Here is a 17,354-nt window from a genome sequence, read left to right on the forward strand (position 1 = left end):
GTCCCTATCGACCTGAGTAACAGTTGTTCACTGAAATATCTCGTTAGAAACAGAGCAGCAGTGGGAAGACATTCCCGACTGCTTTTCTCTAAATTTAAACCAGGCCAGTGTTGTCATTATTGTTCATGTTGGACGATAAATACATTACAAGATGTCAGTTCCTGTTCAGTCGGTGTCAAAGTGGGTAACAGTGGCCCTCGCTTGGTTTAAAAGAGGTGTGATGTCCTCAGAAAACATTAACCTTTCAGATTAAGTCCAGAGTCACTCCAGTTCTTACACAGAGGTAACACAGTTTAGAACAGTCCAGACCAAATCCCAAAGCCAGCACAGTGCGGGTCCATTTTGCCACAGGGATTCTTTCTGGAGCTGCTTTCTGTCTCATGTCTGAAAACGGAGATGCTGTTGGGTTGAGGCAGGTCTCAGCTTTATGACTGAAATCATAAAAGGTATGATGAGCCGAGAGAGGGAACGGGCTGAAAGCCACCAAATAATACTTTTAGAATGATAAGAGCTCCCTCTAGAGGTGCCCTCGCGCTGCAGTGGACACACACATCAGTCTGCTCTCTTCCCTCTTTCGTTCACTTTGTTCCTTTGCATTCGATGCGATGATGCAGATTTCCCCTGTTCCAGAGATTTGAATAGTTGATGAATCCTGTAAACACAACACGGACTGGTGACTTCATTGAACTACATGCTGATATCACACACACCTTCCTCTCCCCGAGTCCAGTGACTTCAACTGTGATGATCTCACAGTCTCTTGCTTACCTCACAACTACGAAAACACACACACACACACACACACACACACACACAAACACACACAGCCTTCCTTTCTCCTGTACTCATCCATTTTCTCCAGCAGCTACTCTTGGCTTTAATGCAGTCTGAGAATGTGTCGTCAGTCAGACTCACTGTCTTCTCCAATCGTTAGACTTAAAGGAAGGGAAATGCCTTTGTGTTTACCATTGTTTTCCTTTTCAAAGTAAGGATGCTGGGGAGCACACTCACACACACTTAAATTATTTGCACTCTTATCAGCGGTAATGGACCCGTCAATTATATTGCAGGCTCAACCTATAAGTCCTCCGCAAACTTTTTCCTTCCCATAATGAACAACAGCTTCATATAAATTGTATCTGAGAGAATGTACATGACATGCTGAATGATAATGGCCGTCCTACCTTAATACCATATTACGATCTTCTTTTCTGAGGATAATATCATCTCAGATGATATTAATTAGCCGCTCTGAGTTGAGTCTTACTGACATCTCTTTTCTACCTTTGTACGTTTCTGTACTTTGCCCTTGTTCTTCCTTCATAATACTAAATTTAGCCTCCTTTGGAGGAAACTGAAGCTATCCACCCACAGTATGTGTTCACTCTACTGTAAATAGCTGCTTCCCTTTGCCCTCCCAGTGTCTGTCTCCTAACAGTGTCTGTCTCTTTCTCCCTCTCTCTGTTCTGCTGCCCTGCACCCATGCTCTTTCCTCCTTTCACTCTAGTCTTTCATATATAATGCATGTTAAACAAACAGTCATGTCAGAGTCACTCAAATGCATGGCTGTCCCCTCGCTGCTGCGCCATTGACCCTGAGAGTGGAGGTTCACGTCTACAGTCAGCTACAGCAAATAGACTGCACATTCTACAGGGGAGAGTATATTTGTTCAGAAAGGTGAAACCCGTTTCATCACATAAAACCAAACCAGATCTGAGAGAGGAGCTTTCATGCAGAATCACTGCAAATGTGGGCTAATCTCTAATTTTCAAGGAAATATAACAAAGGAGTTCCTTCTGAAGCTATTTGGAGAGTGGATGCCTATTCAAAGGAGAAACATCTCTTTTATCAAGGATTTTACCACCGCTTTCTTGTAAAGGAGTTCCATTTATGTGCTTGTTTGTTTCTTTGTAAACACATAAAATTCCATACCCATGTTTTGTGAAAGTGCGTGCAAAGAGATGTTTGATCCAAACAAATGTAGAACCAACTCCATTGTGTCCCTTGAGGTTCAGAGTGCTAAAGACAGTCAGTAATAGCGATTTCCCTTGTCTGTTACTTTACATGTAAATCTAATTTCTCAGTTAAGGCGTGGAGGGGATAAGCTGCTGCGCTGGCTCACTCTTGAATTGTATACATGCATAAATAAACTCACACACACACACACACACGCACACGTTCTCTCTTCTACAAAATCCCAATTTTCCAGGTGCAGAGGTCTGTGGAATAGAGCCAGAGCCACTCATCAGGAAACAGCATTATTCTCCATCAGCACTGTGGAGCGTCCAAGCTATTATACCATCCACCACTAGCATGCACATACAAATGGAGTTTACCACTTGACAGAGAGTGCGATGGGGCCTGAAAAGCATGAGGGTATGAGTGGTACCGCACTCGATCAGTGGCAGAGTGAGTTCATTTTCATCTGCCATACAGAGTATGCTCCACTTGTGCTGCAGTGATTTAATGCAAAATGACTAAATGCACATTCCACAGGCACATTATACAGCATTTGGAGTTGAAAGCTCACCAGAGTGTCAACACATGTATATTTTCTTAGATCAGTAGATCACTGCATTTTCAGCTTTGTGTAAGCTTTGTGTAAGTCACAATGTATCTTCTCACGATCAAGACTTCTCACGATCAAGTCTGAACATAATGCAAATGTATAGCATAATAAAGTCGTTAGAAGTACATAAAGGCAGATGAATGGTGCATTCCTCTCTTACAGCCTCACCTGGGTGGAAAGAATAAACAATAAGAATAAATGATAGTTCTCTCTACTCTTTCCACCCACTGTAGGCAGAGAGAACTGGATTTATTCAGACAGCTAATACACACAGTGACTCAGAGTGTATACAGTGTGTGGATGAAATGGGCTCGAGAGGCTTTTCCTCTCACACAAAGCAAATATCTGTCCAGGAATAAGATATTGATTTGTCATTTCCCAGAGCTGAAGCTGAGTAAACAAGCTAAGCAGACGTGTGACCGGTGGCGGCTGATAATTGTTGTCCGGTAACAGTCAGAGGCCTTGGGAGGAAATGATACACGAAACTCAGATGTGCTGTGTATCCTACATCATTCACATGACCGTACATGTAGCTGGAAACACACACACACACACACACACATCTTCTGTTTGGTGGTCATTCGGGGAATCTTTTCTGCTCAAACAAATCAATCAAATATTTATTCCCATGTTAACAGCATTCCACTTCCATGGCATGAACAACAACGCATTCCTCAGAGTCGACATGAATGTTTGATCTTTGTGTTTTGACTAAGAGGGTCCAGAAGAAGAGAGGCCGTTGAGTTTACGGTTTAAGAATTTAAATGTATAACAACAACACTGAGTGTTTGTCTCTTTTTGAGTTCATTCCAGTGAAACAGCATGACACATACCATCATGCTTTTCTCTTCTAGTCTCCTTTTATGTTTTTGCAAAGGACATACAGATAGATAGATGGACAGACAGGCAGATATATAGACGGATAGATGGATAGATAGCCGGACAGACAGGTGGGACCTACATATCTATATATTGACACTACAGTAGTTGCACTACTAGACTTCTTTGCAACACAATTCATTTCAATATAGTCTAAGGTATAATCTCTGTATATATTGTATAACGGGTTTTTTAACACCACCTATAATTTTGTCCATTTCATATTTTCATTTTTCATGTGTTTCATTCAAACAGTTATTATCCGTCTTCTTACCTCTCAGACTGTCTCTGTCTCTGCTGTGACATGTGAATCAATAAAGGGTTATCTTTATTACGACATTGTGTTATTTATCCTTAAATAAAATATCTCTGAGTGCCTTTCTCAGTAGCGAGTGCAGTGTGTGATCAATTCCACCAGATGTCTCTAAATCCTCACAGCCTCGGCAGATTATTGCAGTGAAGTCATCCATCCAGTGGAGGGAAGCACGGTGAAATGCTGACGGTAACATGAGCGCATAGTAACGCATTAGGCTGCAGAAAACAGACGAAGAAGGGAAAGCAGCGGGAGTAGTCAGGAACAAGTGATCCAAACCATGTAAACAAAGAAGCTGTTTCCCTTATGTCCGCAAACAACCTGCTTCTGTTCAATCGTGTTGTTTTCTCTATTCTCCAGCTGTTACAATATGGTAAGAGTCTTAATGTGAATAGATTTAGTTTGTAACATAAAGCCGCACTTGGTGAAAGAGAGTGAAGCGCATCTGGTGCAGATCAACAACAGATGCTGCGCGCACCAGGAAGTCCAGACACAGATATTCAGCGCGCGACTAATGACACATAAACGCTATTGAAATGCAGTATCAGAACGTAAATAACATTGTGTTAACATATCAAACACATTGTTCTGAAAGTGTTTTTTCTCAGAATATTGAGTTGTATAGTTGAGCTCTTATTGAACTGTTGTAGATTATTACATTAGTAGCGCACAGTCGGTCTATACATGAACTTAAATGAAAAATACTATATTTCTTTTTAGGCTTGACATTCTTCATGACCAAGGCTACTTACTTTCACAAACAATCAGTACTTGTTTAAGTAAACAGCATCACTAAGACATCTCACTTGCTGTAGCCCCCATTACAAAATGCAAGTCTTTCAAGGATTTAAACCCCATCAGCTGTATTTATAAATGGGTTATAATAACCTTGTTTCAGATGTAAATACGGTAGCCCAAGATTCCCTCACAGTGTGCTTAAACTCATCAGCAACAAGAGGAATAGACTATTGGGCAAAAAATGCTGTAAATGCAATTGAGACAACCCGTCACCATATCACTCACATCACTGATCAATATCTGTGAAGGTTTCATTGCTTAAAGAAGTACACCGTGACCTCATTGGGAGAACCTGAATGTGAAATATCTGACTTGAGGACAAAAGATAACTGTTTTGCTGAATTGCCACAATGGAATCAATAGTTGCTTTCACAGTTATTTCAGATTTGCACGTGCATTAAAATAATTCATCATCACTTTTTTTTTTCTTATTTAAGTGACATTCAGTCATGGCTGAGGAACCAGCAGCAGAAATCCAACTACTCAGAAGCCAGAAGGTCAAGCTGATTGAAATTCTAAGCGCAGATGCCGATTTTGTCCTGCAGCATGCAGACTCTCGCTGTTTGCTGTCTGCTCACGGCTACCAGCAGGTGAAAGCTTGCCGGGTTCCTAGTGAGAAGGTGACAGACCTGCTGGATCACATCATCCAGAGGGGTCCTGAAGCAGCGCGAGGTCTGCTGGAACTGCTGAACGACCAGGACCTGCAGGGGACCTTCCCAATGCTTCGCTTTATTAAGGATGTGCAAGTCAACACATTGTCTTCAGGTAGGACTACTGAACAGGTCTGTTCAGTAGTTTCACTAATCTTATTATATAATACTGGTAGTTTCCAATGTGAAATATAAAAGTGTTCTCTTTACAAGGAAAGGGCGAACCATCAAAAAAGAGAAAACCAGCTTCTGACTTACAAGAGACCATTCCATCCAAAAAGATCTGCAACAAAGGTGGGTCACACTACACTCAAAGCTATTCTCCTTAAAGCATTGCAGAGAACGTCACCTACTGTATCCGCCTCTGTCTCACTGCACAGGCCCGGGCTTAGTGAAGGAGAGGCAGCTGATGATGGTGGCTCGTACCATTGGCAGATCTTGGAGGGAGATCGGCAGACTGGCTCTGGACGTCCCCTCTGTGAAGCTGGAACAGATTGAAGAAGACAACTCGCTCCATGTGGAGCGAGTGTTCGCCATGCTGCGCTTCTGGAAAACCCGCCAGAGGGAAAAAGCAACTGCTGCTGACCTGCACTCGCTGCTCAGTCAGAGCGACTGGGCGCTGCCACCTGAAAGCATTGACTCGCTGTTGGAGACTGACTGAGGCCTTCACTCTCGGGTACTTGCTGAGACTGCAACCCTGTTTTAACTCACAATGAGTGTGTTTCTCTGGACTCATTCCATATCAGGAAAAACAACACTTGAAGACTTTCATACTTTATGGAATAAACCCGGAGTGCCATTTAGTGCCACTGAGGCCTTTTGTTCAAGGTTCTTCATACACAGAGTATGTATAGAAGTTTGTCATCCTGATTGTTCATGTAATTCTGCTACTATGCCGAATTATGGGACTGAGGACAGAGGGTGTCTGGCTGATTGTAAAGCCTTAACCTTAAGATATTAAGGTCAATGATCTTCTTTTATATAACAGCTTTCATTACAATAATATAAAAAGTTTTGTTTTATGAAACTTCTTTGAAAGAACTGTTTTTTAAATTCTCTGTTCATGGTGTCTATGTTAAAGATTATTCTCCTTCCAGTCAAGGAGACATTCGGAAAACACTATTAAGACGATACATCTTGGTGTGTCTTTTGAGATAGCGACTCTGTGCCTAGTTCCACTGCTGTATTGCTCCTCCCATTCTTTTCCCTCCAGGCAACATTATATTTATGGGACAAAGGTAAATACTATGGAAGCCCATTTCCAGCAGCAAAAAAATATATATTTTTTTATAAAGTTATTATTTTTTCAATTTTATTTACAACATCAACTAAAAAGAGAAATTATGAGATAAAAAGTCGGAATTATAATACACTTTAACACAGTCATAGAAGCAGCTCTTCAGGTCACCCAACATTTGACATAGAAATAGATTGTGAGTACATTCAAGACTACTTTAAACGTGGCTTTACAACACAAATACTTCAATTGTACTCAGCAAACGTATCCTTGAAAGGATTTTCAACAAGAAGCACCTCTGGCGTACAAAGAATAAAACCGACTTTCTATCTCATAATTACTCTCTTTTTTGTGTGTGTCTATGTGTAAATTAAAAAATAACTTTATTCATTATTTTTGGAGTGATTTTTTATTTGTTTGTTGCTGGCGGAAATGGGCTTCCATACTATTCCCTCCCCCTACCACGAAACTTGATAAGAAGCCATTTTCTGCTGTCTGCCTTCTCAGTACAGCCGCTAAAAGGGAAGAGATGGCAAACATGTTCCCGGTCTCATGTAAGTAGAGTGTGCTATACATGTCTGCTGTTGTTTATAACTCTTCTGGCAGTGTTTGTTCATGCGTTTAACTGTTCTGATAACAGTGGAAGGGCAGGAATCAGGCATTCTCCGTGACCTGGATGAGCCTCCAGTTGACCATACAGAGGGCCAACTCTTCTTGAACGATGCCTTTAAAATTATTATGGAGGAGGTGCTCTGCAAGGGCACGGACGTTAAGCAAAAGGTCTTGCGCTGCCTAAAATGACAATGGTGTCAGATTAGAGTGAGTACTCTGAGAAAAACTCATAAGCCATGTGTTCTTCTGGCAGGTTTGTGAATGGAAAGAGCCCGAGGAGCTGGCTCTGCTGCTGGACCTGGAGCTCAGGGAAACGGGGGAGCCTTCACACAGGCTCCTACAGAGGGTTAAAGATGTCGCCAAGTACAGCATCAAGACAAGTAAGACTGCTGAGACACTGATTGTCTATAGACTATAGATTGTCCATTGTTCTTTCATGATAACACTGCTCTGGTTTCTTTCAGGTCACCCACGTTTTCTTAATCAGCAGTTTGCAGGAGTGGACTATCATGCCCTGGCTGGCCGATTCCTCACTGAGGCTCTCAACACTAACCTGTAAGAATCAACCTAATGTATAACTAAAGCATGTAAGCCCATCATTTTTGGGTGGATGAAAAAGTCTGTTAAATATGATGCAATATATAAGATAATGTGACCGTATTAGTCTGTGGAGGAAGAAGTAAATGGAGCAATAACCTGGCACAGAACAGACTCAAAACCACAAGTTGAGAGCATGTTGATAATAAAAATAACAGGCAATGATCAAAACCAGGTATGCAAACAGAGACATGGTGCAGGCAAAGTATCAGAGTCTGGATTATTTTACTATTCTAACTCATTGTATCACAAAATGACTTGCAAAAGGTCCTAAGGACTTAAAAAATATAACTTAACTCTATGCTACTTTATCTGTACTTGTACTTCAGAAGACATTTACCTGAAATGTTACTGGTAAAGTTGCAGATTCAGATTTTACTCACAAAATATAACAACTCTAATAAGATGCATAATAAGTCATTAAACTATCCAGCATCATATTCAAATCGAAAGCTTGAACAGATGTTTAGTACATTTTGTGCTGATAATGCCTCTTTTTCACTTGAAGTTGCAGGATAACCATTGCTCCATTTGGGGTAATCTTAACTACTGTTGCTTAATTTATGTGAGCTTTCAGTCCAAAGTGCCTTTGTCAGGGCATACAAGATTCAACCGTAAATATTCACTTGAAGTAAACGTTTGAATGCAGGACTTTTACTGGACTCTATTAATAATTAATAGTTTTACTTCTGAAAAGTTTTGCGCAGCCTTCTTCTTCTACCACTGCCAATTCCTGCTTGGGTAAATAATGGAGCTAACAGCATAGCAAGATTTCAGAATCTAACTTCATCAGACACGTAGGCCTGTTATTTTATAATTCATTCCCATGCATGCTGCTGACAGCTCCTCTACCGATAGCACAGAGTCTCTCCCTAGCACAGATCCACTTGCAACAGCTGTTAAAGGAGGTTTAATTCAGTAACATAATGGATCCAAAGTCCACACAGTAAAAATGATGATGGGGCAAAGGTAAACATTATCATGATGTGTCCAAATGTAATTGTCACGGGGTGTGGTGGAGGACTCAAATGCAGGCCAGACAGAGTAGCTTGAAGCAGGTATTTAATGAAGAATTAAATCAACACAGGAAACTTACAGGACACAACACGGGATCCACGGACAAGACCGGAGACAAGGGGGAAAATCCAGCAGAATGAGGCAGGGCAGGCAGATGGGAAACCCGGGAACAAGACGAGCTAAACGGGCGGGTAGAACTGAACTCTAGAGGCTGGGGATCTGAACTTTAGAGGCTGGGGATCGAGAGGGGAACTGAACTGTAGAGGCTGGGGATCGAGAGGGGAACTGAACTGTAGAGGCTGGGGATCGAGAGGGGATCTGAACTCTAGTGGCTGGGGATCTGAACTTTAGAGGCTGTGGATCAAGAGGGGAATTGGGCTCCGACTCTCGGAGACGGGGCTCCGGGGGAACAGGATTCAGACTCTCTGAGACGGGGCTCCGGGGAACAGGATTCAGACTCTCGGTGACGGGAGGTCGCTGCTGCTCAGAGGCGGCAGCTGCAGGAACCGGAGGTCGCTGCAGCGTGCAGGCGGCAGCGGCAGGAAACGGAGGTCGCTGCATCGCGGAAGCGGCAGCAGCAGGAACCGGAGGTCGCTGCTGCTCGGAGGCGGCAGCGGCAGAAACTGGAGGTCGCTGCAACGCAGAGGTGGCAGCGGCAGGAACTGGAAGTCGATGCGACTTGGAGGCGGCAGCGGCTGGAACTGGAGCCCGCTGCCGGGAACGGGAGTCTGACCTTTCCTCTGCCTGGATAATGGAAGCAGAGCTGTGACAGTAATCTTGTAAAATTTAGTTTTGGGCGAGAAACCTCAATAAATACAGTTGTTTGAAGATGTTTTCACAGCAATGTAAAATAGATATTAGTGAGGGAATTATGACCTGTTTAACTTAACATTAACATTAAAACTAGTATTGCCCAACAAAAATGTTTTAAGCAAATATTTAAATAAAAGACAATAATTTACGTATTTTAGGTGTTGTTTTTTTTACAAATAACAACTATAGATGACTATAGGTGCCCAGCAATACACCCGCCATGTGTGGAGTAGATTGGATTAACGGTAATCGAGATATGGAAGATATATATAGGAAGAGGTACAATGTTTGAGTAAATGTACTAAATTACTTTCCGCTTCTGGTGTGGTAATGTTTGTGTGTATAAAATGTAGAATACAATGCAATAGTATGAAATACAACTTTTGTGTGTCAATGGCAGCTTCACCTATGAGGTGGCCCCAGTGTTTGTGCTGATGGAGACTGAGGTTCTGAGAGGACTGCGGCAGATGGTTGGCTGGACAGAAGGTGACGGTCTTTTCTGCCCAGGGGGTTCTACCTCTAATATGTACGCCATGAACCTCGCACGCTACCAACTTTTGCCAGAGGTCAAAAGTAAGGGGCTGTGTGGTCTCCCAAGACTAAACATCTTTACATCTTCAGAGGTAAGGATTGGCCATCAAACAGACAGAGATGTTTGTTGACACACACTGTAGTTTATAGGCATTTCTCATTTCCCACTTTGTACATCCTTGATTCATTTCCTTGCGAGGAAGAGATGCAAGGAGAGAGGAGTTAAGGCAACAGACATTTAACAAATTCCTTTTAAAGTGACATCAATCAATTATGACGTGAGTCACAGCTGCATCAAAGATGCTGTAGAACTGTCTCCGGCTGGATCAGCTGTTCATTGTTTTGCACAACACTTACTTTTGCTTTAATTCACAACGTGGTATAATGTGACGAAAATGTTCAGATATCACACAGACACACGTATATAGCCTACGCATATTTTATTGTGTGAAGCACAGCAAATGTTTGTATAAAAACTACTATAGGAAGAAAGAGTGACTTATGATTGAGTGATATATTATATATATAGATATATATATATATATATTATATGCACACAAACACAGTCCTGTCTATCTATATGATAACATGAAATACAGCAAATAAGGGCTAAAATCAAGAGAACGGTCTTATCGATACTAATTTGATGTCCGCAGCTGTTTGCACCTCTAAACATCATATCACGATTATAGCAGTTGAATTGGATGTATTCTACATTTAATATATAAATTCAAGTAATATCCAGGTGAAATGTTATCAAGGAATTTGTTTAGAAAAGCGTGTTATGAAGCACTACACACAAGCAGTGAGGGGCAGAAAGTTTGATCGTTCATTTGATCATCTTAAATAACTACAAATTATAAATACAAAAGGAACTGTTACATTTGTAGAGTTCTGGTTTGCGATCATTTCACGCCTCTTTTATTTGTAACGGGTGATTCGCTTCTCCGCGAATCGCCACCTTAACGTGGTGGAGGAGTTTGAGTGGCTCAGTGATCCTGGGAGCTATTTTGTCCGGGGCATTAGCCCTGGTAGGGTCTCCCAAGGTAAACAGGTCTCAGGGGAGAGCCCAGACTAAGAGCGGTTTAAAACGACCCTAATGATAAGCAGCCCACGGACTTCAGCCACCTCGCCCGGATCAGGGAAACCGGGGCACCCTCCCGGAGCCAGACCCAGGAGGGCAGCTCGTCGGCGAGCATCTGGTGGCCGGGCCTTCGCCCATGGGGCCCGGTCAGGCTCAGCCCGAAGAAACAGCATGGAGCAGCCACCCTGTGGACCCATCACCCGCAGGGACAAGCATCGGGGTCAGGTGCAATGCAGACCGGGCGGCGGGTCAGGCGGGAGGCCTGGGCGAGCCGATCGCCGGCAGCATAGACTAGCTCTAGGGACGTGGAAGGTCACCTCGCTAGCGGGGAAAGAGCCAGAGCTGGTGCAGGAGGTGGAGCGATACCAGCTAGATATAATTGGACTCACCTCCACACACAGCGCTGGCTCTGGAACCAAGCTCCTAGAGAGGGGTTGGACTTTGTCCTTTTCCGGAGTTGCCCAGGGTGAGAGGCGCCGGGCGGGAGTGGGGAGCAAGGCTCTGACTGTGGTTGGTGCTTATGCACCAAACAGCAGTTCGGAGTATCCGGCCTTCTTGGAGTAGGTGGGAGGGGTCCTGGAAAGGGCTCCGCCTACCGACTCCATAGTTCTCCTGGGGGACTTCAACGCTCACGTGGGCAATGACGGAGAAACCTGGCGGGGGGTGATTGGGAGGAACGGCTTGCCCGATCTGAACCCGAATGGTGTCTCGTTATTGGACTTCTGTGCTTGCCACGGTTTGGCCATAACGAACACCATGTTCGAACATAAGGTGGCTCATAAGTGTACCTGGTACCAGAACACCTTAGGCCGGAGATCAATGATCGACTTTGTAATCGTATCATTTGATTTGCGGCCGTATGTCTTGGACACTCGGGTGAAGAGGGGAGCAGAGCTGTCAACTGATCACCACCTGGTGGTGAGTTGGATCAGATGGCGGGGGAACCGGTTGGAAAGACCCGCAAGCCCAAATGTGTAGTGAGGGTGAACTGGGAACGTCTGGCGGAGGACCCTGTCCGGGAGGTCTTTAACTCCCACCTCCGGAAGAACTTCTCACACATTCCGAGGGAGGCTGGGGACATGGAATCTGAATGACCATGTTCAAAGCCTCTATTGTGGACGCGGCCGCTAGGAGCTGTGGCCGGAAGGTCATCGGTGCCTGTCGTGGCGGCAACCCGAGAACCCGGTGGTGGACACCGGAGGTGAGGGAAGCCGTCAAGCTGAAGAAGGAGACCTTCAAGGTCTGGTTGGCCCAGGGGTCTCCTGAAGCAGCTGACAGGTACCGGCAGGCCAGAAAGGCTGCAGCTGTGGTGGTCGCGAATGCTAAAACTCGGGCATGGGAGGAGTTCGGGGGGGGCCATGGAGAAGGACTTTCGGTTGGCCTCAAGGAGGTTTTGGCAAACCATCCGATGGCTCAGGAAGGGAAAGCAGGGCTTACCCCAGGCTGTTCTCAGCAGGGGGGGAACTGCTGACCCGGACGGGGGACATCGTCGGGCAGTGGAAAGAGCACTTTGAGGAACTCTTAAACCCGACCAACATGTCCTCTGCAGAGGACATGTCAGGCAGCGCCTGAGGACCTAGGGGGAGGCTCACCCATATCCTTGGCAGAGGCCGCTGAGGTAGTTAAAAAGCTCCTTGGTGGCAAGGCGCCGGGGGCGGATGAGATCCGCCTTGAGATGCTGAAAGTGCTGGACATAGTTGGGCTGTCCTGGCTGACACGCCTCTTCAATGTCGCATTGGGGTCGGGATCAGTGCCCATGGACTGGCAGACCGGGGTGGTGGTTCCCATCTTCAAAAAGGGGGACCGGAGAGTGTGCTCGAACTACCGGGGTATCACACTACTCAGCCTCCCGGGGAAGGCTTATGCCAGGGTGCTGGAAAGGAGGCTCCGACTGTTTGTAGAACCTCAGAGTCAAGAGGAGCAATGCGGATTCTGTCCCGGCCGTGGAACAGTGGACCAGCTCTTTACCCTCGCAAGACTACTGGAGGGGTTCTGGGAGTTTGCCCAACCAGTCTACATGTGCTTTGTGGACTTGGAGAAGGCTTTCGACCGGGTCCCTCGGGGGTTCTTGTGGGGGGTGCTGCGGGAGTATGGGGTGCCGGACCCATTAAAACGGGCGATCCCGTCTCTGTACGACTGCAGTAGGAGCTGTGTCCGCATTCTCGGCAATAAGTCAGACACGTTCCCGGTGGGTGTTGGCCTCCGCCAGGGCTGCCCTTTGTCACCAGTCCTGTTTGTGACTTTCAAGGACAGGATATCTAGGCGCAGCCTGGGGGCGGAGAACGTCAGGTTCGGGGGGGATCGCCTCTCTGCTGTTTGCAGATGATGTGGTCCTGTTAGCTTCCTCGGATCATGACCTCCAGCATTCACTGGGGCGGTTTGCAGCCGAGTGTGAAGCGGTGGGGATGAGAGTTAGCACCTCCAAATCTGAGGCCATGGTTCTCTGCCGGAAACCGGTGGATTGCTCCCTCCAGGTGGGGACAGAGTGCCTACCTCAAGCAAAGGAGTTACCAAGTACCCCAAGTATCTCGGGGTCTTGTTCACGAGTGAGGGTAACATGGAGCGGGAGATTGACAGGCGGATCGGTACGGCTGCAGCAGTAAAGCATGCTCTGCACCCGGCCGTTTTGGTGAAGAGGGAGCTGAGCCGGAAGGCAAAGCTCTCAATTTACCAGTCGGTCTACGTTCCTACCCTCACCTATGGTCACGAACTCTGGGTGACCGAAAGGACAAGGTCGCGGCTACAAGCCAAAATGAGTTTCCTCCATAGGGTGGCCGGGCTCAGCCTTAGAGATAGGGTAAGGAGCTCGGTCATCAGGAGGGAGCTTGGAGTCGAGCCGCTACTCCTTCGCATCGAAAGGAGTCAGCTGAGGTGGTTCGGGTATCTAACTAGGATGCCTCCTGGACGCCTCCCACTGGAGGTTTTCCAGGCACGTCCAACTGGGAAGAGACCCCCGGGGAAGACCCAGAACACACTGGAGAGATTACATCTCCCAGCTGGCCTGGGAACGCCTCGGGATCCCCCAGAATGAGCTGGAACATGTTGCCGGTGAGAGGGAAGTCTGGGTCAGCCTGCTTGGCCTGCTGCCACCGCGACCCGACCCCGGATAAGCGGAGGAAAATGGATGGATGGATGGATGGGTGCCAAAAAGGCTTCCGCAAAGGATACAGCGGTGTTTCCTCGCTCATAGCTCTTCCGGCAAGCTCCGAGGAGCTCCGAGGGAGGAGACGAGGAGGCAGGAAAAATTGTGAAATGAGAAATGCCCTACGTGTGGTTTTTTCAGAGCCATTACTCTGTGACGAAAGGGGCTGCCTTTCTGGGAATTGGGACAGACAATGTCATCATAGTGAAAGTGGATGAAAGGTAAAGTGTTTTTCATAATAACAGCAGAAACCATTGATAATAAATGAGCTCATTCATTTTCATAATCAATTGGGTGCATATAAGTGATTCAGAGCATAAATATAGCAACAAACAACTATTGGCTATGTATAGTATATGTAATGTATACAGTGGATGATGTTTACCTGGAGGTGTGAATCTTCACTGGTGATTTACATCACAATGTATCTTCGATATTTTCGATACTACTGTACATGGCTACTTTTTCAAAAGTTAAAACAAGCAGTCAGATAAATCGGAACTCCCTTTATATATAGAAAGTGCTTTCACAAATCAGATTAAAACAGTCTATGATATAAGAAGTGTGTGTGAACCACCTCAGCACATAAACATTACAAAAACAAAAATTCTTCTGCAGTGCATTCCAAGTGTTCTGTAATCTACAGAAATAAGGTTTTCACATAGAAGCTTTAAGACTGGGCATTGAATGCTTATGGCATTTTACACTGCAAGAATTAGCTTAGCGGTTAGCTGACTTTTCCTTACTCATAGCCCCTCTACTCCGACATGGTTTAAGTGCCTGCATCTCCTGGCAGAACAACACCACAGTTACATTTCAACCTGCATGCACATTTGTTCAGCCCATTATTATTAACAACAGAGCAGCTAATATTAATAGCAAGAGCAACCAGCTAGCGGACTGCCAAGTTCTGTTTGTCAGCCCCGCCCCCCGTTAAACACAGATCAAGGAGAGGAGTGATGAGAGACAAACAAGAGCAACAGACAGTAAGTGACAGCAAAACCCAGTTAAGAGACTCTGTGCTGAAATGAAACCAAACTCCTGATTATGTTCTGTCGCTGCATCTCAGAATCTACACATTTTACCACCTCTATCCTCTGTGTGTTATCCGTGATGCTCTTTGCTTTGTTGAAATATCTGGGCCGAATGCGTGTGCTTTTAGTGTATGGTTGTTCATGTGAGCGTGCCCCAATGACTAGATCACGGCTGCCGCTCTGCAGAAGCGTAGCACCCACCCTCTTGCTTGCATTGTAAGCACTGTTGGCACCGTAAACTGCGAGCCGCCGGCTCAGCCGTCACCATGTTGTGAGCCGTTAAGAGGCAATAGAAATGCTCCCAATCGATGATGATTATTCAAAAATCTATGCTTTATGATCATTGTTAGTTGCAGCCCTATCATTCAAAATGTTAACTTCTCTATGTTCTCTTGTGCGCTTCAGAGGCCGCATGATTCCAGATGACCTGGATGAAAAGATAAAGCTGGCACAATCTCAGGTAAATTCACTGGCCTTCAGTAACTACTAAGTTGTAACGCATGTTATGGTTTTACGGTCTCTTGTATTGGTTTTAACAATAATTATCCACAAAGTATAACTAAACATAAAACACTTTGTACATCTTGCAAACCGGAAAGCAGCAAGTGCAAGAAGGCTTTGTTCATTTTCGGTTTGTGTCTACCAGGGTGCAGTGCCATTCTTTGTAAGCTGCACGTCAGGGACCACAGTGCGAGGTGCGTTTGACCCACTGGACCGCATAGCTGATGTCTGCGAGAAACACAAGCTCTGGATGCACGTAGATGTGAGTCATCCTGTCGAAGACAAATGCCTGTTGACAAGCTTCTGTTGTATTTGTTCAAGTTTAAGAACATGCAGAGATTTGTCTGTTTTGTTGTGTTTTTCAGGCTGCCTGGGGAGGGAGCGTGCTCTTTTCCAAGCAACACAGACATCTGATGAAAGGGGTTCACAGGTATTAATATGCATGTCAGAAATTGCATGTTTCATTATGAGGAAGGCCACATTTTGTGCCGATATTGTCATAGAGAGATATAGACAACATGGCTTATGATGTGGGTGTTTTTATGTGTCTGTGAAAAGAGCAAATTCGGTAGCCTGGAATCCACACAAGATGCTGGGGGCTGGACTGCAGTGTTCTGCCTTGCTACTACAGGATACCATGGTTTGAGGCTACAGCATTATCTGATACACAAAATAAAGGTCTATGTTTTCACAAAATCTTTGACAATCAGTCATTTCTGCTTGTCCTCAGAACTTGTTGAAGAAGTGCCACAGTGCCAACGCCACATACCTCTTCCAGCAAGACAAGTTCTATGATGTGAATCTGGATGTCGGGGATAAGTCGGTGCAGTGCAGCCGCAAGGTTGACTGTCTGAAGTTATGGTTGATGTGGAAAGCTGTTGGCTCCATTGGCTTTACCGAGCGCGTGGACAAAGCTTTTAGCCATGCAAGGTAGGCATGCAGCTGTAGCACAACACGAGCCTGGCGAAGGTTGAGACAAGCGGCATTCCAAATGATCTAATCCATATGAGGCATAGGCTAATATGAAAGCACTGCAATTTATCTGTTTTCATGTTATAAGCTTTTCAGTGAGTTGGCTATTTACATCTTTGTTAATATAAACATTAAGGAAGAAGGATCATTTGGGTCCATGTTGCACAGCAGGTTAAGATACTTCTTTTGGCATCTAATCCCCCCATTTTCCTCATCTTTGCTAACCATTGAGTTATGATCCAAGCCAACAGGAAGTGAAAACATATCATAACATCTCTCCTGCAGATATCTGGTGGAGCAAATGAAGAAAAGAGAGGGGTTTCATCTTTTGCATGAGGTAAGTAAATATCTCAAGCATACTGACAAAGATAAGGTGTTCTCTCGTTGAAAAATGTTTATCACCTGTGTTTGTTTGTCTCCATGGACAGCCAGAGTTTGTGAATGTGTGCTTCTGGTTCATACCATCCAGTATGAGGGGGAAGGAAGGGAACGCAGATTACCAGGACAGACTGGCAAAAGTAAGTTTCTGTATCAGTGGACTGGGAAAGATTAAAGACAACACACACACACACACACACACACACACACACACACACACACACACA

At 45.1% G+C, this 17,354-nt stretch overlaps 2 protein-coding genes across 4 annotated transcripts in view; both read left to right on the forward strand.

Annotated features, from left to right (window-relative positions):
* The first annotated feature begins 4,013 nt into the window (after positions 1 to 4,013).
* LOC116382230 (uncharacterized) lies at positions 4,014 to 6,215 on the forward strand. Of its 2 annotated transcripts, none has more exons than XM_031845107.1 (4): positions 4,014 to 4,134; positions 4,997 to 5,324; positions 5,408 to 5,503; positions 5,590 to 6,215. In XM_031845107.1, exons 2-4 carry the CDS (start codon positions 5,009 to 5,011, stop codon positions 5,868 to 5,870), a joined length of 693 nt encoding a protein of 230 aa, XP_031700967.1. In that variant the 5' UTR covers positions 4,014 to 4,134; positions 4,997 to 5,008; the 3' UTR covers positions 5,871 to 6,215. The 2 variants fall into 2 exon arrangements, with proteins under 2 accessions (XP_031700967.1, XP_031700968.1); XM_031845108.1 differs by having other exon boundaries at positions 5,423 to 5,503.
* Positions 6,216 to 6,907: 692 nt separating this feature from the next.
* The window catches only part of csad (cysteine sulfinic acid decarboxylase), an 11,401-nt gene continuing 954 nt past the window's right edge, over positions 6,908 to 17,354 (forward strand). Inside the window, exons 1-13 of one of the 2 annotated variants that reach the window (XM_031845100.1) lie at positions 6,908 to 7,000; positions 7,087 to 7,226; positions 7,312 to 7,438; positions 7,523 to 7,613; positions 9,886 to 10,108; positions 14,384 to 14,463; positions 15,682 to 15,736; positions 15,923 to 16,039; positions 16,143 to 16,207; positions 16,336 to 16,417; positions 16,508 to 16,707; positions 17,035 to 17,086; positions 17,178 to 17,267. In XM_031845100.1, the coding sequence (XP_031700960.1) occupies positions 6,976 to 7,000; positions 7,087 to 7,226; positions 7,312 to 7,438; positions 7,523 to 7,613; positions 9,886 to 10,108; positions 14,384 to 14,463; positions 15,682 to 15,736; positions 15,923 to 16,039; positions 16,143 to 16,207; positions 16,336 to 16,417; positions 16,508 to 16,707; positions 17,035 to 17,086; positions 17,178 to 17,267 (1,347 nt within the window). In that variant the 5' untranslated portion in view covers positions 6,908 to 6,975. Of the gene's footprint in view, positions 7,001 to 7,086; positions 7,227 to 7,311; positions 7,439 to 7,522; positions 7,614 to 9,885; positions 10,109 to 14,383; positions 14,464 to 15,681; positions 15,737 to 15,922; positions 16,040 to 16,142; positions 16,208 to 16,335; positions 16,418 to 16,507; positions 16,708 to 17,034; positions 17,087 to 17,177; positions 17,268 to 17,354 lie in introns of those variants that run through there. The other variant, XM_031845101.1, reaches the window with a different exon arrangement.

Source organism: Anarrhichthys ocellatus, unplaced genomic scaffold, assembly GCF_004355925.1.
Source record: "Anarrhichthys ocellatus isolate YVR2014 unplaced genomic scaffold, GSC_Weel_1.0 scaffold5, whole genome shotgun sequence".
Taxonomy (NCBI): Eukaryota; Metazoa; Chordata; class Actinopteri; order Perciformes; family Anarhichadidae; genus Anarrhichthys; species Anarrhichthys ocellatus.